The sequence below is a fragment of the Alexandromys fortis genome, unplaced genomic scaffold (assembly GCF_014885135.2).
Source record: "Alexandromys fortis isolate MF-2015 unplaced genomic scaffold, M_Fortis_MF-2015_v1.1 scaffold_147, whole genome shotgun sequence".
Taxonomy (NCBI): Eukaryota; Metazoa; Chordata; class Mammalia; order Rodentia; family Cricetidae; genus Alexandromys; species Alexandromys fortis.
In genome coordinates, this window is record NW_026068029.1 from 176,289 (window position 1) to 196,212 (window position 19,924).

A 19,924-nucleotide genomic window follows, 5' to 3' on the forward strand; every position below is an offset into this window, starting at 1 on the left:
ACTGAATATGTAAATAAGTTGACATAATAGCCTGTATGCATGTAGCTATGTTAGACTTAACAGCCAAAACCTGTTCTTAGTTTTATCCAGCCAAGTAACAAGAAAGCCAGGATCTAGAATTTCATATTAATGTAAAAGTTTAAGGTACCAGTAATTTAAAGGAGTTCTGGCATAAGAATAGATAGGTCAATAGCCTACACCAGACAAGAAAGCTCTGAAAGTAACTTCAGAATTTGTAAGGATGCTATGATAAACAGTTACAAATCATCACTAAAGGGGACTGGGTGAGCATCCAAACTGCCTAGGCTCCCACAAAACCAATAGGTGCAGTAGGATCAAAAACCCATTGCCATTGTTCTTGGGGTCTCAGTAGTCCTCATTGTCCACTATGTTCAGCGAGACCGGTTCAGACCCGGGCCAGCTGGCCTTGGTGAGTTCCCGATAGAACATCCCCATTGTCTCAGTGTGTGGGCGCACCCCTCGCGGTCCTGAGTTCCTTGCTCGTGCTCTCTCTCCTGGTGCTCCTGATTTGGACCTTGAGATTTCAGTCCGGTGCTCCAATGTGGGTCTCTGTCTCTGTCTCCTTTCATCGCCTGATGAAGGTTAGACCTGGATGGAGGTGGGTGGTCCTTGGACTTCCCACAGGGCAGGGAACCCTGATTGCTCTTTGGGCTGACGAGGGAGGGGGACTTGATTGGGGGAGGGGGAGGGAAAGGGGAGGCGGCGGTGGGGAAGAGACAGAAATCTTTAATTAATTAATAAAGAAATAAATAAATTAAAAAAAAGAAAAAGAAAAAAGGGGACTGGGAAAATTGATTCAACATTTAGACATTATATCAAATCTGAAGTTGTTCACTTCCACATTTACTAAAGTAAATTATAATTGGTTAAAGATTTAAGGGATGAAATCATTAAAATATCAAAATGCATAAATATGAATGAATAACCACGATGTTCAAGTACGGACTTGTGGCACAAAAATGATGAACATAAATTACAAAGGCCAGTTAAATCAGAATTGATCTTGTATTATACTCTACAATATAACAACCTTCAGTTTGGCAACAAGTTTTCACCCATGCATCAGTAGAAACAAACAAACAACAAATAAATAGCCCTGGTAGAGTTCATTTTATTAGGAAATTTCTCTAGTCAGTGGCAGCATGATGGCCTAATGGATAAAGATCCTGTTGCCAAACTGAACAACCTGAGTTTGGTCCTCGGTACCTCCATGATGAAAATAGAGAACCAGGCCTCATCAGTTGTCTGATCTGTACATGTGTTGTGGTATGCATCCCCGACTCCCAATAGATAACCAAATGTAATTAAAAATTTTAAAAACCTTACCTGCTGTGAACATTGAATTAGAAATATATTCGTTTAAGTAATGATAAACTGTTTTGGCACTGACTGTGAGCTGGATCTTAAACATTGCTCAAGGGAACTGTGAAAGTGGTACGTGTGATTGGGAGTATGTCTTAGGAGCCTTCAGCATTCGTGGCCTTTGAGCCATCTGTATCACTATAGCCAGAGCATTTGCTCTGGAAGTGAAGATGCCCCTATCGGAGGATGTTCATTGATAGACTGTCTAAATAACCATCTTACAAATGGAGCTTTAAACAGTTATTTACCAACAGGTATACACGTTACTTAGGCAATACGAAGTGACATGCATAGTATATAACAAAGCGTACACTATTATGATTCCAAGTTGAGAAAAAGAATTCTGAAAGGAATATACCAAACTGTTACATGAATAGTTCGGGATGTCTTCTTTGTTTTTATTTCTTTTACAGCCTGTACTTTTGAAGACATTAACAGTTCAGATTTCTGTTTGATGCATGTCATGGGAGTGTCTGTTCTTCACCTCTTATCACTCCCCTTTCTTCTCTATCCTTGACAATGTCTGCAGGGTGATAAGAGAGGATTTGGAAACAAAGAAATGTGGATGGAGATGGTGATCTGTGTCTTTGCCCTGCTGTTCCCAGATAATTGGGATCCCCAGTTGGGACTAGGGAATGATTCTTACCTCTGCTTCTTTTTCCTTTCCAGGAAACACATGAAATTGTGGCCATCAAGAAATTCAAGGACAGTGAAGGTATGTATGCAGTTTTACTTCTGTAATATTTTTGTAAATATAAACTGCGACAGGGAGGGTTTAGTTGGTTAAACCCTAGCCTTGTGATTTTAATATCATAATCTCAGGAGTGAGCATAACTTATTTATCAGCATGCTTTACTTTGAAATATATGATATTAGAACATCTATTTTCATTTACAATCAGGGGTGGACATTTTGCTCCAAAGGCTAGACCGACATCTTCTTAACCACGTGTTTGCCTGTAATCTATGTAGATTCCAATGGAACGCTGAGTAAAAGCAAATGCATCTGGAGTGAGTGCTGACAAAGATTCAGCATGTGGTCACTATGTTCTCCAACTCCTAGGCACAGCAAGAAACACAAGGATAAGTGGGAGGTGGTATAGGGACGAGAACATTTTATGTTTAGGGCCATGGATTGAGAGACTAAAAGCTTTTCAATAAGAAATACCACATTTGGGGGCATTGAACACAATTCTAGACTGTTTCAAATGGAGCTTTAAAATTCTCTGCTGGGAAAGAAAGTTTCAAATAAAATACTTTACTAGTGCATTAGTTTAGAAACCTTAGCTCTTAACTCTTACCCAGGCAAAGAAAGGCTGGTAATGAAAGTCCACATGGCTTTTGAGGAGGTTTAGGCAGCAGTTCTTCCCAATTTTTAGTACAGAGACCCCAGTAAAAATACTTTCTAAACCCTAGCCCTGTTTCCATATACATATAATGAAGCAAAACTCTCACAGAAATCTTGTGTTAATGACATTCTCTGTTTTCTGTTTTCCCTGGTTTATTGAAAATATTGGAAAAAAGTGCATTGTGACATTGAGTTGCAGCCTACCATATGAAAAACAGATAAAAAGTACCAGCATCAGCCTCTATCTAATGCGAAGCCTGAAGATAGACAACATAGCCCGGCTTCCTTGGTGCACACTGACTAAGCACTTTAAACACGTGCTTCTGTATTTATGGAGAGTCGCATCACCCTCACCCCAGATACTTAGAAAGCATGAAATAACAAAGAGGGCTTACTCACAGAAGCCTCCTAGGAGAGCTTCCACAGCATTATGGTTAGAACTGGACTATGATGTTTTACTGATGTGGAGCGCATGCATATTACCCAGGCCCCTGAGCAGCCGTCATGAGGGCAGTCTTAAAGGAAGGCACTGAGAAGCTTGGAACTATGTGCCTGGGATCTAATGGAAGCAGCTGCCCATGTCTGACCCTCTGTGAGACCATTGGAAATAGGCTCGTTGAGCAGTGACTTTAGACTAATGACAGGCGATCCAGAGACAAATGCTGATCTAAAAAGGGTGACTGTAGCAGAAGATCCAAGCACCACCCTTGCGTGTGTGTGGAGACTTCTGACTCTGTATTCGCCTTTAAGGTTTCATTGGCAAGCTGAGAAAGAGAAATTGTCAGCAGACCTTCAAAAACAATTTTTTTGGTCATAGTGTCTCATGTAGACCTAAGCTTGCATACTGTCTTCTATGCATGTCTTTACCCTGTTCCTCTAGCAAGAATACTGCCTTACTTAATAGAAAGAAATGGTACAGATCTGCTGAGCAACTTTTTGGAGTCTGAGTTATACGTAAATAGTTTCATATAGATAAGATTGTCTTTTGAGCTCCTTTGTAAACTATTATAATTCAAAATTTCTTTTATTCTCTAAATTCCAACCAGGTCTATTATAATAAAAAATGAGTGTTCGGATAATATTGTTCTCATTGTCTCATAGCCCTCAACTATTCTTTTTATTAGTTATTATGAAAATTTGTACTATAATTATTCTAAATTATTCTAAAGCCAACATTTCCAAGTCTTTGAGAAAATAAATGAAGTAATTCTATAAAAGCAATGTTAAACTTTAGTTGAAATGGGACCTGTCCTTGGTCTGACTACCATTCACATGAATGTTTCTAAATATTCTCTAGCTGATGATATACAAGGAGTATGTTTAAGAATATGTACCACCCTCTGATTGCTTTAAAGATTATAATAATGTCTTACTGTCCTGTTAAGATGATATGGATCCAAAAATTTGTGTATATTTTTGAAATATTTTATTTTTAAATTTAATTTAAATAGACGTTTAATTAATTTACTAATAAATTAAATAAAAAACATTTAATTTCAAATTTAAGTTAAAAATAAAGTATATTAATATTTTATTTTAAAACATATTTTCAAGTAGACCACTTTTTGTGCAAATGATCTTTATTGACCCAGAATAACTGATTGCTATTTAAAATAAGACCCAAATTTTTATCATAAATAAAAGGCTGAAATTATGAAAATAAGTTTGCTTTATGGTAAATAAGATTTAACTCATAATAGCAGCTGCGTGCTAGTTTTTAATATCTTAGAATTGGATATTATCTTTTAAGCAGGAAAGTCAGTTTTTAGAGTAAAATTGCATTCTAGCTCAAAATATAGCAAAAGGCTTTGTCAGTTTTCACCCTTTTAATATGTCTGTCTTCATGTTTCAGTTTTTAAAATTGTTTTAGGATTATTTTTACTTTGTATCTATGAGAGCTTTATTGGCATGTATGAATGTATACTATGTATGTGTCCAGTGCCCATGGAGGTAGGAAGAGGACATTGGATCCCCTAGAACTGGAGTTATGGGTACTTGTGAACCACCATGTGGGTACTGGGAATCAAACTAGGGTCCTTCAATAACAGTAAATATTCTTAACCTCTGAGCCATCTCTCCATCCCCCGCACGCACGCACACACACACACACACACACACACACACACACACACACACACACTTTGTCAAATCTTAGAGGCAAGCACCTTTACCAACCCTGAGGCATCTCATTGGCTTTGGGTCATCATTCTTATATGAACACATAAACCAAGTTTATTGAGCAATCCAGGCATTCCAATTTAAACTAGATGGTTTTGGAATAGCAATAATAAAAAAATACTGTCTATTAAAACTTAAGGAGAACATGTAATCAGAATTTATTTTTTTCCTTATATTTTGACCCTCCTTTTAATTCTTTGGACTGTGACCTTTCTTTGATGAATGAAAAATTCTTCTTATTATCACATGGCCTCCGTACATGGCTCACTCCAGTGAGCTGGGCAGCCATCCACGTTTACTTGCGGGGCAGGGCGGGGTGGTGCTAAGTCATTTCTCTTCTTTTATATCAAATATGATTGCTGGCATTTTCTTTTTTGTTGCTTGTTTCCTATAGATAAATGTTTTTTTCTCTTGAAATGAGCGTATTTATTTCTTTAATTATTAGGAACTGTTTAGGTAATCATCTAGTCTTCCCTGTGGTTGATTCCATTCTTATTTTTAGAGACTCGAAAACTTTACACTGCTCTCTCATTTTGTTTGATGCTATAAAAAAAAGAATTCATGAATTCTAAAATTCAAGAACCCGATTTCCGTATATGAGGGGTCTTGAACCAAAATTTCCAGTATTTATTATATAAAGAATGTGATGAAATGAGCTGTACACCCTAGCTACTCTTGGTACTATCACACTTCCTTTTACTGCCCAAACCAGATCTCTTTCAAACCTCAGGGATTCTTGTAAGATTTGGCTACATTTCTGCACCTTTTGTGATTTCATAAATTTTCTCTGTTCTTCACTTTGTCCTTCATCTCTAAAGATGGAAGGGTCTTTATCTTTTTTTGGTACATAAAACAGTAACATCACTATTCAAACCTCTGTGGCCACATTGATTGTCCTGCTGCTGCTGCCCTGTCTTCAATCAGAGCAACCAGAATCAAACATGGTTCCCCTATGGTTTTGTTCACGGATGGATTGACTTTTCTTTTTTATTCTATCTGTTTAACGGTCTGTTTTGGGGGCCTCTTTGGCTATACAAAGATGTCAGGTTTGTGATTTCATAAAGTAGGTTACAGCTATTCCTGGATTTCTTTTCCAAACCCACGGTTCTTTAAAAATAGGGTTACAATAGAGTTTCTGCTGATCTTTAGATTTTTCTTTTCATCGCTGACTTATCTTTGAATTTCTTTTGCTCCTGTGCGCTTTCTTCTTAAAAAACTGCTATCTTTTATTTTAGTGACTCTCTTGATTTTTAGGTGTGTTAACTTGACTCAATGGTAAGCCTACAGAAGTAGGTCAGATTTTTGTTTGTTCTTACTTGGCATCTTTTTTATTCATGTCACTTTGTCCTTACTAGGTTGGATTGTATACTTACTGCACATAACTTTTCCATAGTTGCTCTTGACTTTGACAACCCCCTCCAATGGTAAATGTTTTTGTTTTGTTTGAGACAGGATATTGCGGTGTAGTCCAGGATAGCCTGAAATTAAATTTTCATCTTTTTGTTGGTTCATTCATTCAGTCAGTCAGTCTTGCTCGCTTGCTCTCCCCTCCTCCCTCTATCTTCCCTATCCCTGCCATTTTCCTCTTCTCTATATTTTGAAAAAGGACCTTGCTCTGTAGTCAAGGCTGACCTAGAACTCACTGTTTAGCCAGAGGTGCCTTTCACCTTGTAGCAGTCCTTCTGCCTCAGCCTTCTGAGTGCCGGGATTCCAGATGTGAACCACTTTGCTTGGCTTTCTTTGGTAGTGCCTAATGGTGAGATTAGTTAGCATTCCTATAAACAGGTATAGAAACATTGACTTTTAGAACTAGGAGAAGTCTTTAGAATAAACCAGTGTAACCACAGCCCCAGTTTTATAGGTCAAGAGCTGGCGTGTGTTTCTGAAGCCCAGGGAGCTGCACTGACTGTTTTTCCCAGCATACTATGTTCTTTGGCTATGTGGCTTTAGCAGCCAAATAACTGGGTCGGAGAACAACGGCTGAGTGTCGACCTAGATGCTGTGAGTCACTCTCCAAAGTTCACTGAGATTTCCATACCACCTAAGTCCCGATGTTCAATGCAGGACATGAGGTTGAATGTGACTCTAGTCTGTGCATCCTGAGAAAGTTACCTATCCTTTTTTTAGCGTTCAGTTCTTTACTTATGAACTGGAGAAAAGAGCATACATAGCACATAAGGATTATCTTAGCTAGTGATATGGGAACGGGAGGGTGGAGGATGTTGATTTTCATGGATTGCGCTATGATTTGTAATGCTTGGCTACTTTCTGCTTGTTTTAGAAGAAGGCCAAGTGTTGGTAGAGTGTCCATTACCTTTCTCCATCCTCTCATCCCGCAATTTTCACTATCAAGTATAAGGCAGGCTAGAAACCTTAAAAGTACTCACAGAAACAAAATTATAGGACATTCCAGATAATGATGAGTGCATAGTTTGCTTGCACTTTGAGAATTAATAACTCCATTTCCTGCCTGTTCCCAGTCATTACTGTATTAATGCTCAGGTACTTACTGATGGCTGCCATAAAGGAGCCTCATTTCCTTAAAAGGCAGCTCAAATGAGGTTACTTTTGCGCAGTATGCCCTGTGTGATATTCTCATGTGCCTCCCCACTCCAATCTCTCTCTCTCTCTCTCTCTCTCTCTCTCTCTCTCTCTCTCTCTCTATCTCTCTCTCTGTGTGTGTCTCTGTGTGTGTGTGTGTGTGTGTGTGTGTGTGTGTGTGTGTGTGTGTGTGTGTGTGTGTCTGTGTGTGTATCTGTGTGTGTCTGTGTGTGTGTGTGTCTCTGTGTGTGTGTGTGTGTGTGTGTGTGTGTGTGTGTGTGTGTGTGTGTGTGTGTGTGTGTGTGTGTGTGTGTGTGTGTGTGTGTGTATTAGGTATTGGGAATTGAACTAAAGGCTTGCACTTGCTCAGAAAGCACTCTTTTTTATTTTTATTATTTAATCAAAAATTTCCGCCTCCTCCCCTCCTCCCATTTCCCTCCTGCTCCCCCCATCCCCCTTCCCCTCCCTCTCCAGTCCAAAGATCAGTTGGGGTTCCCTGCCCTGTGGGAAGTCCAAGGTCCTCCCCCCTCCATCCAGGTCTAGGAAGGTGAGGATCCAAACAGACTAGGCTCCCACAAAGCCAGTACATGCAGTAGAATCAAAACCCAGTGCCATTGTCCTTGGCTTCTCAGTCAGCCCTCATTGTCAGCCACGTTCAGGGAGTCCAGTTTGATCACATGCTCCATCATCCAGCTGGCCTTGGTGAGTTCCCATTATATCAGCCCCACCATCTCTGTGGATGGGTGCACCCCTCATGGTCCTGACTTCCTTGCTCATGTTCTCCCTCCTTCTGCTCCTCATTTGGACCTTAGGAGCTCAGTCCAGTGCTCCAATGTGGGTCTCTGTCTCTATCTCCATCCATCACCAGATGAAGTTTCTATGGTGATATGCAAGATATTCATCAGTATGGCTATAGGATAGGGCCATTTCAGGCTCCCTCTCCTCAGCTGCCCAAGGTACTAGCTGGGGACATCTCCATGGACACCTGGGAGCACCTCTAGAGTCAAGTCTCTCACCGACCCTAAAATGGCTCCCTTAATTATGATATATACTTCCCTACTCCCATATCCACCCTGCCTCCATCCCAACCATCCCATTCCCCCAAGCTCTCCCCATCCTCCCCTTCTCACTTTTTTCTCCCCATTTCCCCTTACCCCCACCCCATCTTCACCCCCAAGTTTCCAATTTTTGCCTGGCAATCTTGTCTCCTTCCAATATCAGGAGGATAACTTTATGTTTTTCTTTGGGATCACCTTCTAATTTAGCTTCTCTAGGATCTCATATTATAGGCTCTGTGTCCTTTATTTATGGCTAGAATCCACTTATGAGTGAGTACATACCATATTCATCTTTTTGGGTCTGGGTTACCTCACTCAGGATAGTGTTTTCTATTTCCATCCATTTGCATGCAAAATTCGAGAACTCATTGTTTTTTACCGCAGAGTAGTACTCTAATGTGTATATATTCCACACTTCCTTCATCCATTCTTCCATTGAAGGACATCTAGGTTGCTTCCAGGTTCTGGCTATTACAAATAATGCTGCTATGAACATAGTTGAACAAATGCTTTTGTCATATGATAGGGCATCTCTTGGGTATATTCCCAAGAGTGGTATTGCTGGGTCCAGGGGTAGGTTGATCCTGTATTTCCTGAGTAACCGCCACACTGATTTCCAAAGTGCATTCCCACCAGCAATGGATGAGTGTACCCCTTTCTCCACATCCTCTCCAGCAAAGGCTATCATTGATGTTTTTGATTCTAGCCATTCTGACAGGTGTAAGATGGTATCTCAAAGTTGTTTTGATTTGCATTTCCCTGATCGCTAAGGAGGTTGAGCATGACCTTAAGTGTCTTTTGGCCATTCGAACTGAAGAAAGCACTCTTACCACCAAGCTATATCCCAGCCCCTCTTTTTAACTATTTATTTATTTGTTTGTTTGTTTGTTTATTTATTTTTACCTTTTATTTAGAGACAGGGTCTCAGGAAGTTGCCCAGGCTGGCCTTGAACTTGGAAACTTCCTGCCTTAGCCTTCCAAGTAACCAGGATTATAAGTTGGTGCCACTGGGCTTGGTTTATTGTGCGCTGCTGCTTCTTGAAAAATGAACCGCTTTCTCTTTCTCTCTTTATAAACATCTAGAAGATAACCTTTATCTTTTTATAACTCCACTTAAGTGGAGCAAGTATAAATGAATGATACATTTATCAATTACCAAAATTCAGTGAGTTTTAGGTTTAAAAAGACTTTGTCTGGAGACATGGCTCAGCTGTTAGAGGCTAGGCTCACAACCAAAAATAATCATAAAAACTTTAATGAAAAAAAACACAAATTATTAGATTGATTTACTGATGAAAAGTTTATAATCAGTATAAATACTGTATATAAAGTTATAATCAGAAGTACTTTAATGAAAAAAATCACAAAGTATTAGATTTATTTGCTGATGAAAATGTAAGTGCCTTGGCCATAATTGCATACAGCATAAATTGCTTAAAAGGCAGAAGCTAAATCTAGATCTCCATAATTCTCTTCCAGTGTTCCTTCTATCATCACTCATTTAATGTGGACATTCCAAAGTCATTTTATCTATTAGCACACGGCAACTGCCCCAGCTTGATAATAATGCACAGCACCCTCTTTTTGCTTGCATTTGATTAGGGAAGAAACACCAGCTGTATTTCCTTAGCAACTTTGTACTCGGCTCCAGTATAGCTTGTTGATCTTCTTAAGGATTTTTGTGTATAGACGTACACACTGTTGACCCTAAGTACTATTAGTTTTCTGGATTCACCAGTGTTCATATTCTAGAAAAAAAAAAAAATCAGGGCCAGAGATGAGTAAGGGAAAATAAATTCTGCCTTCCACAGTACCTCACAAGCAGCCCTTTCAAAATCCTCCAAAGAAAAGCCGAAAGCACTCTACTCAAGATTGAGTGGACAATTGTTGGCCATCTCTTCCCTACTTCCCACATCTGAAGTTCGGGAGAGCTAGGCATCTATGCTCAAAGATCTCCTCACAGAGCCAGCTTGAGCATTTACGCTAGGAAGTTCTCATTGTTCACAGTTCCGCAAAGTTGAATGTATATTGGACAGAAGAGCTTTATCAGTAAGCAATTGGTAGCATGTTGAGCAGTCTCAGTACCAAAACCTTAAATGTGAAATGTATTCAGATTTACAACTCACTGAGTGCTTGACTGGTGCTGGAAGTGGGAAATGGCATACTTGAACTCATATGATACGTTGCAGTCAAAACATAAGCACACTGAAAACGTGGTATAAAGTTGCATTCAATATACAGGTATATAAAACATAAATGAATTCTGTATTTGCATTTGAGTCCAAATCCCAAGAAATCTTATTACACACACACCACGACACAGACACAGACATACATCACACACACACACACACACACACACACACACACACACACACACACATACACACACACATCAAAAATACCTAAAATTTGAAATACTTCTTGGTCATAAGCATTCCAGGTCAGGGATAGTCCACTTGTATCAAGAAAAATGGTGAACTGGTCTGTGAGAAGAAAGCCCTCCATATAGTGATACAGAATGGTAGCCTGAGGAGTCGTCTTACTTGAGGATCTGGGAAATCCTCTTGAGGAATGAAATTCTACTAAAAACCCTCCAAGAACCAGCACTGTCAAGAACCAGGGTAGAAGACTGAACATTCTGGGCCCAGAGAGCAGATGAAATAGCCGCATGCTAACAAAAGTTAGGGCTGTTTGGGCAACTAAAAGACTAAGGCGAGGGTAACATGAAATTGGAGAGCCTGATTAAGTTTCTCGTGGAGGCTAGAGGCTGTCCCCAGGTCTCAGTGGCTGGGGCCGCTGTAGTACTTAACAGTAATGAGGATCACGGACTTAGCCAACAGCTAGCCCTTCGCCGCTTCCCGATTCGGCAAGTTCCCAATTGCTTCTCTCCCACCCTTCCTGTTGTGTGTGATTCACTATCCAATTCTTCAGTCAGGATACTGCTTCTGCCACTGTTGGCTTTCTCTAGTGCCGCTGCTTCTTTCTGCCCAGGCAGCATCCGTGTCCCTTACTAACCTGCATTCCAGCAAGCTCCAACAGTTTCCTCACTTACATAACCAGGTCACAAACGAAGTATTGGCTTTATGTTTCCTGATTGTCACAGGTTCACCAGTTCGACAAAGCCCTGTTTCTACTAGCCTCTTCTTAAAACACATTTTGGAAAAGGCCTGGGTGAGGGGCTGAACAGAAAATCAGCTGATAATCACTCTTCTTTCTGCACTTAGAATCTTTCCCTGTCTCCTTCACAGCCCCCAGCCAGCTTTCCCCCTCTCTGCTGCCTTGTGTACGCTGTGTGTCTTCCTGAAAGCCATAGGTTTTCTTGTCCCTGTCCTGAAACTTCAGTTCCTTTCTCTTCAGACTTAAAGACATGCCTGAAATTGAGGTCCCCACAGCATAATCTCACAAATTTGGCTGCTGGCTCCTAACCAAAGCCTTGAGGCCAAATGCGTTTTTTTTGAATTCATAATTTGGAAGTTTTAGAATGGAAATATGGCATGCTACATAACACCCTGTAATCAAGGCTTATTTCTATAGCCTAGACTATGAATATTCATATTAAGTGGATTAAACAAATACCATAAAGAGTCTCATATCAATTCCGTTTTACTTCTGAATGAATTTGTCACAAACATAGAAGAGGCTCAGTTTTCCATGTAGGGATTTGGGGGATTATGAACCTGTATTCTTGAACATACATATTGAAAACACAATACTTAGAATATCCCAGTCACTTCTGAAGCTATCATAAGCATATATTTAAAGTGAAATATTAGCTCCCTGATTGCCTACCCATTAATCCATTACCACTAATGTGACTTCTGTCCTTCCTCCATGTCTGTGAAGGTTATCACAAGTGAAGTTGATGGTATGGAAGGGCAGATACTGGTACAGCATCAGTTCTCCATCCCAGAACAGCTACACCATCTGGGATGGACAGATGGACATGCCATGGGAAGGCAGCAGGAACCCACAGCAGCTGCTGTTGAGAGAAATAAGACACTCTTAAGAATACCCTGTGATTTGGCCATGAACTGTGTCGTGAATGCCTGATGTACAACCTGTGCTCACTGAGGTGATTCACAAGCAGCCTAAAGAATAAAATGATCTTATAAGCTAAAACTTGAAGCCAGTCTTAAGATACCAACTGCTACATGTACTGGACACAGAGTCTCCTCTGTACACTGATAGGGTTGACTCTCATAACCATTTTAAACTTTTTCTTCCCCAATACAGAATGTTTGGGCTAAAATAATGATAAATTTGTGTGCCAATGTCTATAAATCTCTGATTTGGTACAACAAAAAGAAAATGCGAGCAAAAAAAAAATGGGTTTGAGCTGTTCGAGGAAGCCTTTTCTTTGTTGTTCATTTTGTTTTGGGCTTTTTTTGGTACCACATAAACCAGGCTGGCCTGGAACTTATCATCCTCCAGCCTCAGCCTCCTAAGCGCTGGGAATACATGTGTGCGCCAAGAGATCCAACTAAGTCTTTTCTTTAAGTTTCTTATTTTCCTTGTCTCGCCAAGAAAATGTGTTAATATTCTATCTGTGGACTTCTTTTTTTTAATCTGTGGATTTTTTATATAGAAGATGTCAGTGCTCTTAAAATTCTTGAATGGTAGCTTTGAAAGCTTTAATGTATTTGCCTGCATTCCAGAAAATGAAGAAGTCAAGGAAACGACTTTACGAGAGCTTAAAATGCTTCGCACTCTCAAGCAGGAAAACATCGTGGAGCTGAAGGAAGCCTTTCGCCGGAGAGGGAAGCTGTACCTGGTGTTTGAATATGTTGAGAAAGTAAGTCATGAGTTACCCATGTGCAGATTCACTTTGTCTTTTGTTTCTGACACTACTGAAGAAAGTAGGATAAATTAGTATGACCTATCCGTGTATTGATAATCTGAGGATCTTAAAAATGAAACTGTCTCCCACAGCCACTAGATGTTCTGAAATAGATTTAGCGATTTTGTACAATGTAGAAGCATTCAGATGATCTTAAGTTTAAACAGCATAGTGGTGCAGCTTCTGAAGTTAGAATCTATGTACATGTTGGTTTTCAGCTTAGTTTTGTTTTTTTTTTTTTTTCAATTTAACATGAACAAAAAGCTCTGCAGGTGAAATAAGTGAGTGGCCAGTTTGAAAAAGGATGGTAGAGGCACACGTCACATCAGGTCCATGCAAGCAGGAGCTGGATCCTGCGGTCAGACCTAGGATAATGGATGAACAAAGCAGAAGCAATGTTTTGTGCACCGCCAGTTGCCTGGCTTTCTTGAGGGACTTGTAAAGGAAGGCCTGAAGCTGCTCTAAAGATCACTAGTAACACCTGGTAAAGAAGGTTAACTCATGACTGGTTTACTCTTGTGACCTAAGGGCAAAAGGTTAGCTGTCTCCAAGTTTCTTAGAGAGCAACTGAGCGAGGAGTTGGTTGGTTTCAACTGATTACAGTAGGAGAAACTGGAAGCAGAGGAGCCTGTTAAAGGTTTGGCTGCTGTGTGGGAAGGCGGCTGATGAGCCGTTCATGGGCTGTTTCCTAACACTGGAGAGGCTGCCGTTTGCTGGTAGGTCAATTCCCTGGTGTTCATTGTGACATATAGTGACAAGAAAGCAATGCTTTCAGGAAGACCTGACCTGGTAATGTGACTTTGAGTTCATTCAGCATTTACAACATATTTTTTGAAATAAGCCATAGAAACTAATTCTTATTAGCATCATTTAAAATATGCAAGACTCATTTTATTTTAACATTTATTTTTATTGAAAATATTTTTCATATATGATCGGATCATGGGTTTTCCCTTCCCCAACTCCATCCAGCTGCTCCCCACCTCCTGATCCACCCAACTCTATGCCCCTTCTTTTTTTTTCTCTCTAGAAAAAAAAACAGGCAAAGGACAACAACAGAAATAGAATTCAAACAAAGGAGAAATGCACACACATACACAAAAACAAGACCCATAAAAACATAAAATTGGAAGCCGGAATATATAAACCAATGACTAGTAAGATAAAGAATGGCCAAACAAAAAGCAAGATGAGACAAAAAGTCTACAAAAATATCATTGAGTTTGTTTTGTGTTGGCCATCTACTGCTGGGCATGGGGCCTACCATTAACTGTGGTTAATATCCCTAGCGAAGGCTCTGTCATTTTAAATCAGTTATTATATGTTATTTTCCCCAAATCTTTTTCTGTGTTAGTTTGGTATTTCTTTATGTAAATAAAACTAACGATTTTTTTTTGTTTTAAGAAAAATATTGCTGTCCTAGGATAACAGAAAAAGAGATTGTTTATTTTCTAGTTATCACGAATACTTGCTCAGTCTTCACCTTTCACTGCCCAGTAATGAAATTTGACACATCTGGTATTTCAGTCTCACTTTTTTTTATTTGTGTTATCTTCATGGTGGTGATTTACAATAAATAACAATTTAGTATATCAAATAGAGATATCTCTTCTGCATATCTGTTTTCTCTCTGGGAGAAGCAATTTGACATGCCTGAGCTCGCTCTGCTCCCAAGAGACAGTGCTGTGACCATTATTACAATCTTGTGACACTGAGGCCTGGCCTTCTTTCCTGCCCCTGTGATTCTTGGATGGAAGTTAACCATTATACCTGCCCACCAGCGCAGGACCTGGCAATCTACAGTGAGTCTGGGGAGCATAGAGAAAGATGCTCCAACAGGATAGGGAGTCCTTAGCTCAGACCCACAATTACAATGCCCTAAACAAAATGGGAATCTCTTTCTTCCTCGCAAATATATACAACGGGAGATAGCGCAGGACTGAAGGGCAAGCTCTGCTCCCTGGTCTTTAGTGTCAGCTGTCACATCCTGTCAGCTAGTATAGAGTTACATGGGTCACACTTGCTGCAAGGCAGAGAGGAAATGTACTCAGCATTCAGAGTATCTGAGTCTGTGGTTGAAAATGGTATTCCCTACAGAGTAAGGAAAAATGGCTGTGGAGAGTGATAGTATCTGCTGCTTAGGAAGCCTGAGTAAAACACCAACTGAGAGATAGCCATCTTTTCTGTACTCTTCAGTTCTCCTATGCCTCCTTGTTCTTGGCATCTCCTGTGTATTTGTTAGTTGGAAAAAGGTAATTCGCATAGAGATTTTTTTTTATAGCTGCAAGCATTCTTTCGACATTTTTAACTGAAACCATAATTATACATTGAATCCTCTACAGAGGTAGGTTGAGGTGTTCTGCATATTGATCTTCTGATTAAAGTTCTGACTGGTCTTTGTTGCATACAGCATCCCCATCAATGCATCTTTAAATGGAAGCAAAGGCTCAAGACTAGAGAGCAACCTCCGTGCAGAGTATTTATGATTATCAGCTGCCAGCACCTGTTCCTTACCCGTGCTTCTGCGTGTCTGTCACCATTGACTAGACAGTAACGCATTTGTGGCTCTCTTTTGTTAGGTATTTCCAAACTATTATAAACATGATTTTCATATGTGCAGCAGCTCTCTTTTTAAAGAAACATTATTTCAATGGTTGATAATGATATTTAATTACGTTAAGATTGTTGAGAGCCTTCACAACTTTTATGTGGGTTTTATCTAGTAGTGTTTCTCATATTAGACAGAACTGAGCAATGTAAAACTGTTTGGGGCTAGAGTAGGAGCTCACTGGTAGAGCGCTTAGCTAACATTGTAAAAATAAAACAAAATCAACAACAAACCCAATAATGTTAACACAAGTGGCTTGCATTTCAGTTGTTTTTTAAGATAGAAAATGGTACAGCACAAAAAATGGCTAGTGCAGCCTGCACATGCACTCAGCTCCCAGTGAGGACAGCCATGGTTCAGATGCATCTCAGCATCCAGTGAAGACAGGTGTGGTTCAGATGCATCTCAGCATCCAGTGAGGACAGCTGTGGTTCAATGCATTTCAGCGTGCAGTGAGGACAGCTGTGATTCAATGCATTTCAGCGTGCAGTGAGGACAGCTGTGATTCAGATGCATCTCAGCATGCAGTGAGGACAGTTGTGGTTCAGATGCATCTCAGCATCCAGTGAGGACAGCTGTGGTTCAATGCATTTCAGCGTGCAGTGAGGACAGCTGTGATTCAATGCATTTCAGCGTGCAGTGAGGACAGCTGTGATTCAGATGCATCTCAGCATGCAGTGAGGACAGTTGTGGTTCAGATGCATCTCAGCATCCAGTGAGGACAGCTGTGGTTCAATGCATTTCAGCGTGCAGTGAGGACAGCTGTGATTCAATGCATTTCAGCGTGCAGTGAGGACAGCTGTGATTCAGATGCATCTCAGCATGCAGTGAGGACAGTTGTGGTTCAGATGCATCTCAGCATCCAGTGAGGACAGCTGTGGTTCAATGCATTTCAGCGTGCAGTGAGGACAGCTGTGATTCAATGCATTTCAGCGTGCAGTGAGGACAGCTGTGATTCAGATGCATCTCAGCATGCAGTGAGGACAGTTGTGGTTCAGATGCATCTCAGCATCCAGTGAGGACAGCTGTGGTTCAATGCATTTCAGCGTGCAGTGAGGACAGCTGTGGTTCAGATGCATCTCAGCATCCAGTGAGGACAGCTGTGGTTCAGATGCATCTCAGCATCCAGTGAGGATAGCCATGGTTCAGATGGCATGTGTGCAGCAGAAGTGCTTTGTGTAGATTCTTCAGTTGACATGTAGATTGTTAAAAAGACATGTTTTAGTTTCATTTATGTTGCTGTGGCAGCATATCCTGGAAAAAAAAAAAGCAACTTTGAGAAGAAAGGGGTTTATTTTAGCTTACAGGTCCAGGTTATAGTCTGCCAGTGGAGGAAACTCACAACAACCAGAACTTGAAGCAACTAGTCATATCATATCCACAACCATGATCAAAGAGAAATGAATGCATGCATGCATTCTAATGCATAGCTAAGTGCTCAGCTAGCTTTTCTGTACTTTTTCTACAGTTCAGAGCTCCAAACCAAGGAAGAGTGCACACACTTTCAAGCTGTGTCTTTCCACATCACCGAAGGCAGTTATTGACAATCCCCCCACACCTGCTCACAGGTCAATCCCTCATTGACACCCCCTCTCCATTGTGCCAATTTGACAATCAAAAATTAATCGTACAACATGCACAATAGAATTTTATAAAAGCAATGCTTTTCTACTGCTTCATCAAGGACATCTTTAGCTAACTGCTTTTTTTGTTTAATAGTTTAATAGCATTAATTTCATTTAATAGAATGTCCAGGGTCAGTTGAATTGAAAAGTCCATTGTTTTCATTCCTGTTAGTGTTCTAGCAATTTATCCATTGTCGCTATGTACCATCAGTGTACATGCCAATAGTGAAAAAGGCAAACAGCCGAGCACTGTGATAAAGCTGATGTGATTTCCTGAGCCTGTGAGCAGCATCTGAGCCTCTGTATATCCCAGGTTTCCCTTTGTACACTGTTTCTCTATGTGTGTGCCTTCAAACATTAGGCTAAGGTGTGCTGTGAACCCTCTTGGTTGTATTTTGCAGAAGAAACTGAGAATCTTTGGTTAATGTGGTAATACAATGGAGGCTAGCTAAGTTTAGGCTTAGCATTTCTGGTGTTTTTGGAAACAGGGTCTTATTATATAATGTCTTCTAAGTGCTGGGGTGACAGACATTCACTGCAATATCTGATTTACCAGAAAATTTTGCATGAACTTTGTGCAAAATAGTCTCTGACATCAGATTGACAGTTTTGAATTGTCTGGGCTTTAGGTGTTTCTTTAACGATATTTTTGTCTTTAAATTTTTTTATTTCATTTATGTGGGGAGGAACCATGCCAAAGTGCACATGTGGAGGCCAAAGGAAAATGTATTTTGTGGAGTTAGTTGTCACCTTCCATCTTTACGAGAGTTTCAGGATCAAATTCAGGTTGTCAGGTTTGCATCAGTTAAGCAGTGAGCGTCTTTATCTGCTGAGCAATCCCACTGGCCCTCAATGGTATTTTCTAGCCAGTTTCAATTTTTATACCAAATGTATAAATCTAATCATTCTTCTCGTTCTTTCTCACCCTTCCCTCTTTCTTTCTCCCTCCCCGCTCTCAGAGTCAGAGGCAGCAGGAAGGATTTTTTTAAAAAAAAATAATTTCTCTTAAAGGAGAACTTTTATTTAATGCACTATCCTGATCCACTACAAACTAAGTTGAATATTAACTACAAAACAAAAAAATGCATGCTTTTTACATTGGATGAATCCTTATGTAAGGTGCTATAGATTATTTGTTACATAATTGATAGGTTTGCTTAATTTTGAAGCTAAATGACTCTGTATTTACTTTTAGAATATGCTTGAATTGCTGGAAGAAATGCCAAATGGAGTTCCACCTGAAAAAGTGAAAAGCTACATCTACCAACTAATTAAAGCTATTCACTGGTGCCACAAGAATGACATTGTCCATAGAGGTGAGTGTGGGACTCTCGACATGGAGACTACCAAATCAATTGGCTAGTTAAAGATGGACTGTTTTAAGACCATTTCTATTTTGAAAGTAAACATATGAGAAGCCCTTTGCTCTATACCCACCAAAGGGCAGCGTACAGGTTTATTTTCGATATTGTGGTGCTATCTCTATTTGTATAACCAAGTCTGCTGTGACTGTAGCGATACTAATGAGTCGGAAGATGAAAAATTCGAAGCTTTTTCTGGGTGGAATCAAAGAGGCAGATAGACAATTTCCATAGCCTTTGTGTCTTACAGGTAGACCAGGGCCTGTGAGCCAACTCAGATTATAAGTGGTCTTAAGTCACCGACCCGCCAGTACAGCTTTCTTTTCATTCCTTCTTAGGCCAGGAATCTCTAGTACACATCTTTGCCTGCTGATTTCTGCTCCCTACTGGTGAAAAGTGCCTTTTTTCTATAGGTCTTGCATGGGCCATGATTATACTTCTTGAAACTATATCACTTTTTCTTTAGCACGACAAAGTCAGTGGTTTCAGCAATAAGGGAAATTACTTGCTTTGTGTCATTTTGACTACTATTCGTTTTCTAATAATCTCACTTACACCGGAAAGCTTACAGCAATGGACACAGTTGGATAATAATAATGAAGCTAAAATGTTTATCAGAAAATGTTGGCATATCTACTTCTTTTCTTTGTATTATTGTTAATTATTATTATACTAAATTTATCTGTACAAATGGACAAGGATAATTACCTTTAAAGTAGTCTTACTTTTAAGAGTGGCTGAAGATTTCCAACTTCTACTATTTGACTCTCGTAGTAGTTACCCTATTATCAAGACTGTATACATCATGGATGTATGGGTCAACTGGCCATCTAGTGTCTTAGGTAATGGTTGAAAACCAGCCTGTGATAACTTTAGGATATTAATGAGGAGCTGAGTTAAGTGTATTTCCATTATAGGGCTGTTATTTGATTAAGTGATAGGAAATATGACTCTGAGCCGGGGCTGTAAATGCTAGAGTGCTC

The 19,924-nt window shown here is 40.0% G+C and overlaps 1 protein-coding gene across 2 annotated transcripts in view; it reads left to right on the plus strand.

Moving 5' to 3' along the window:
* Window positions 1-19,924, plus strand: part of Cdkl5 (cyclin dependent kinase like 5) — a 217,009-nt gene that overhangs the window by 119,641 nt on the left and 77,444 nt on the right. For both annotated transcript variants that reach the window (XM_050164371.1, XM_050164372.1), the window contains exons 5-7: window positions 2,053-2,098; window positions 13,166-13,302; window positions 18,776-18,896. In XM_050164371.1, coding sequence (XP_050020328.1) covers window positions 2,053-2,098; window positions 13,166-13,302; window positions 18,776-18,896 — 304 coding nt within the window. The remainder of the gene's footprint in view (window positions 1-2,052; window positions 2,099-13,165; window positions 13,303-18,775; window positions 18,897-19,924) is intronic.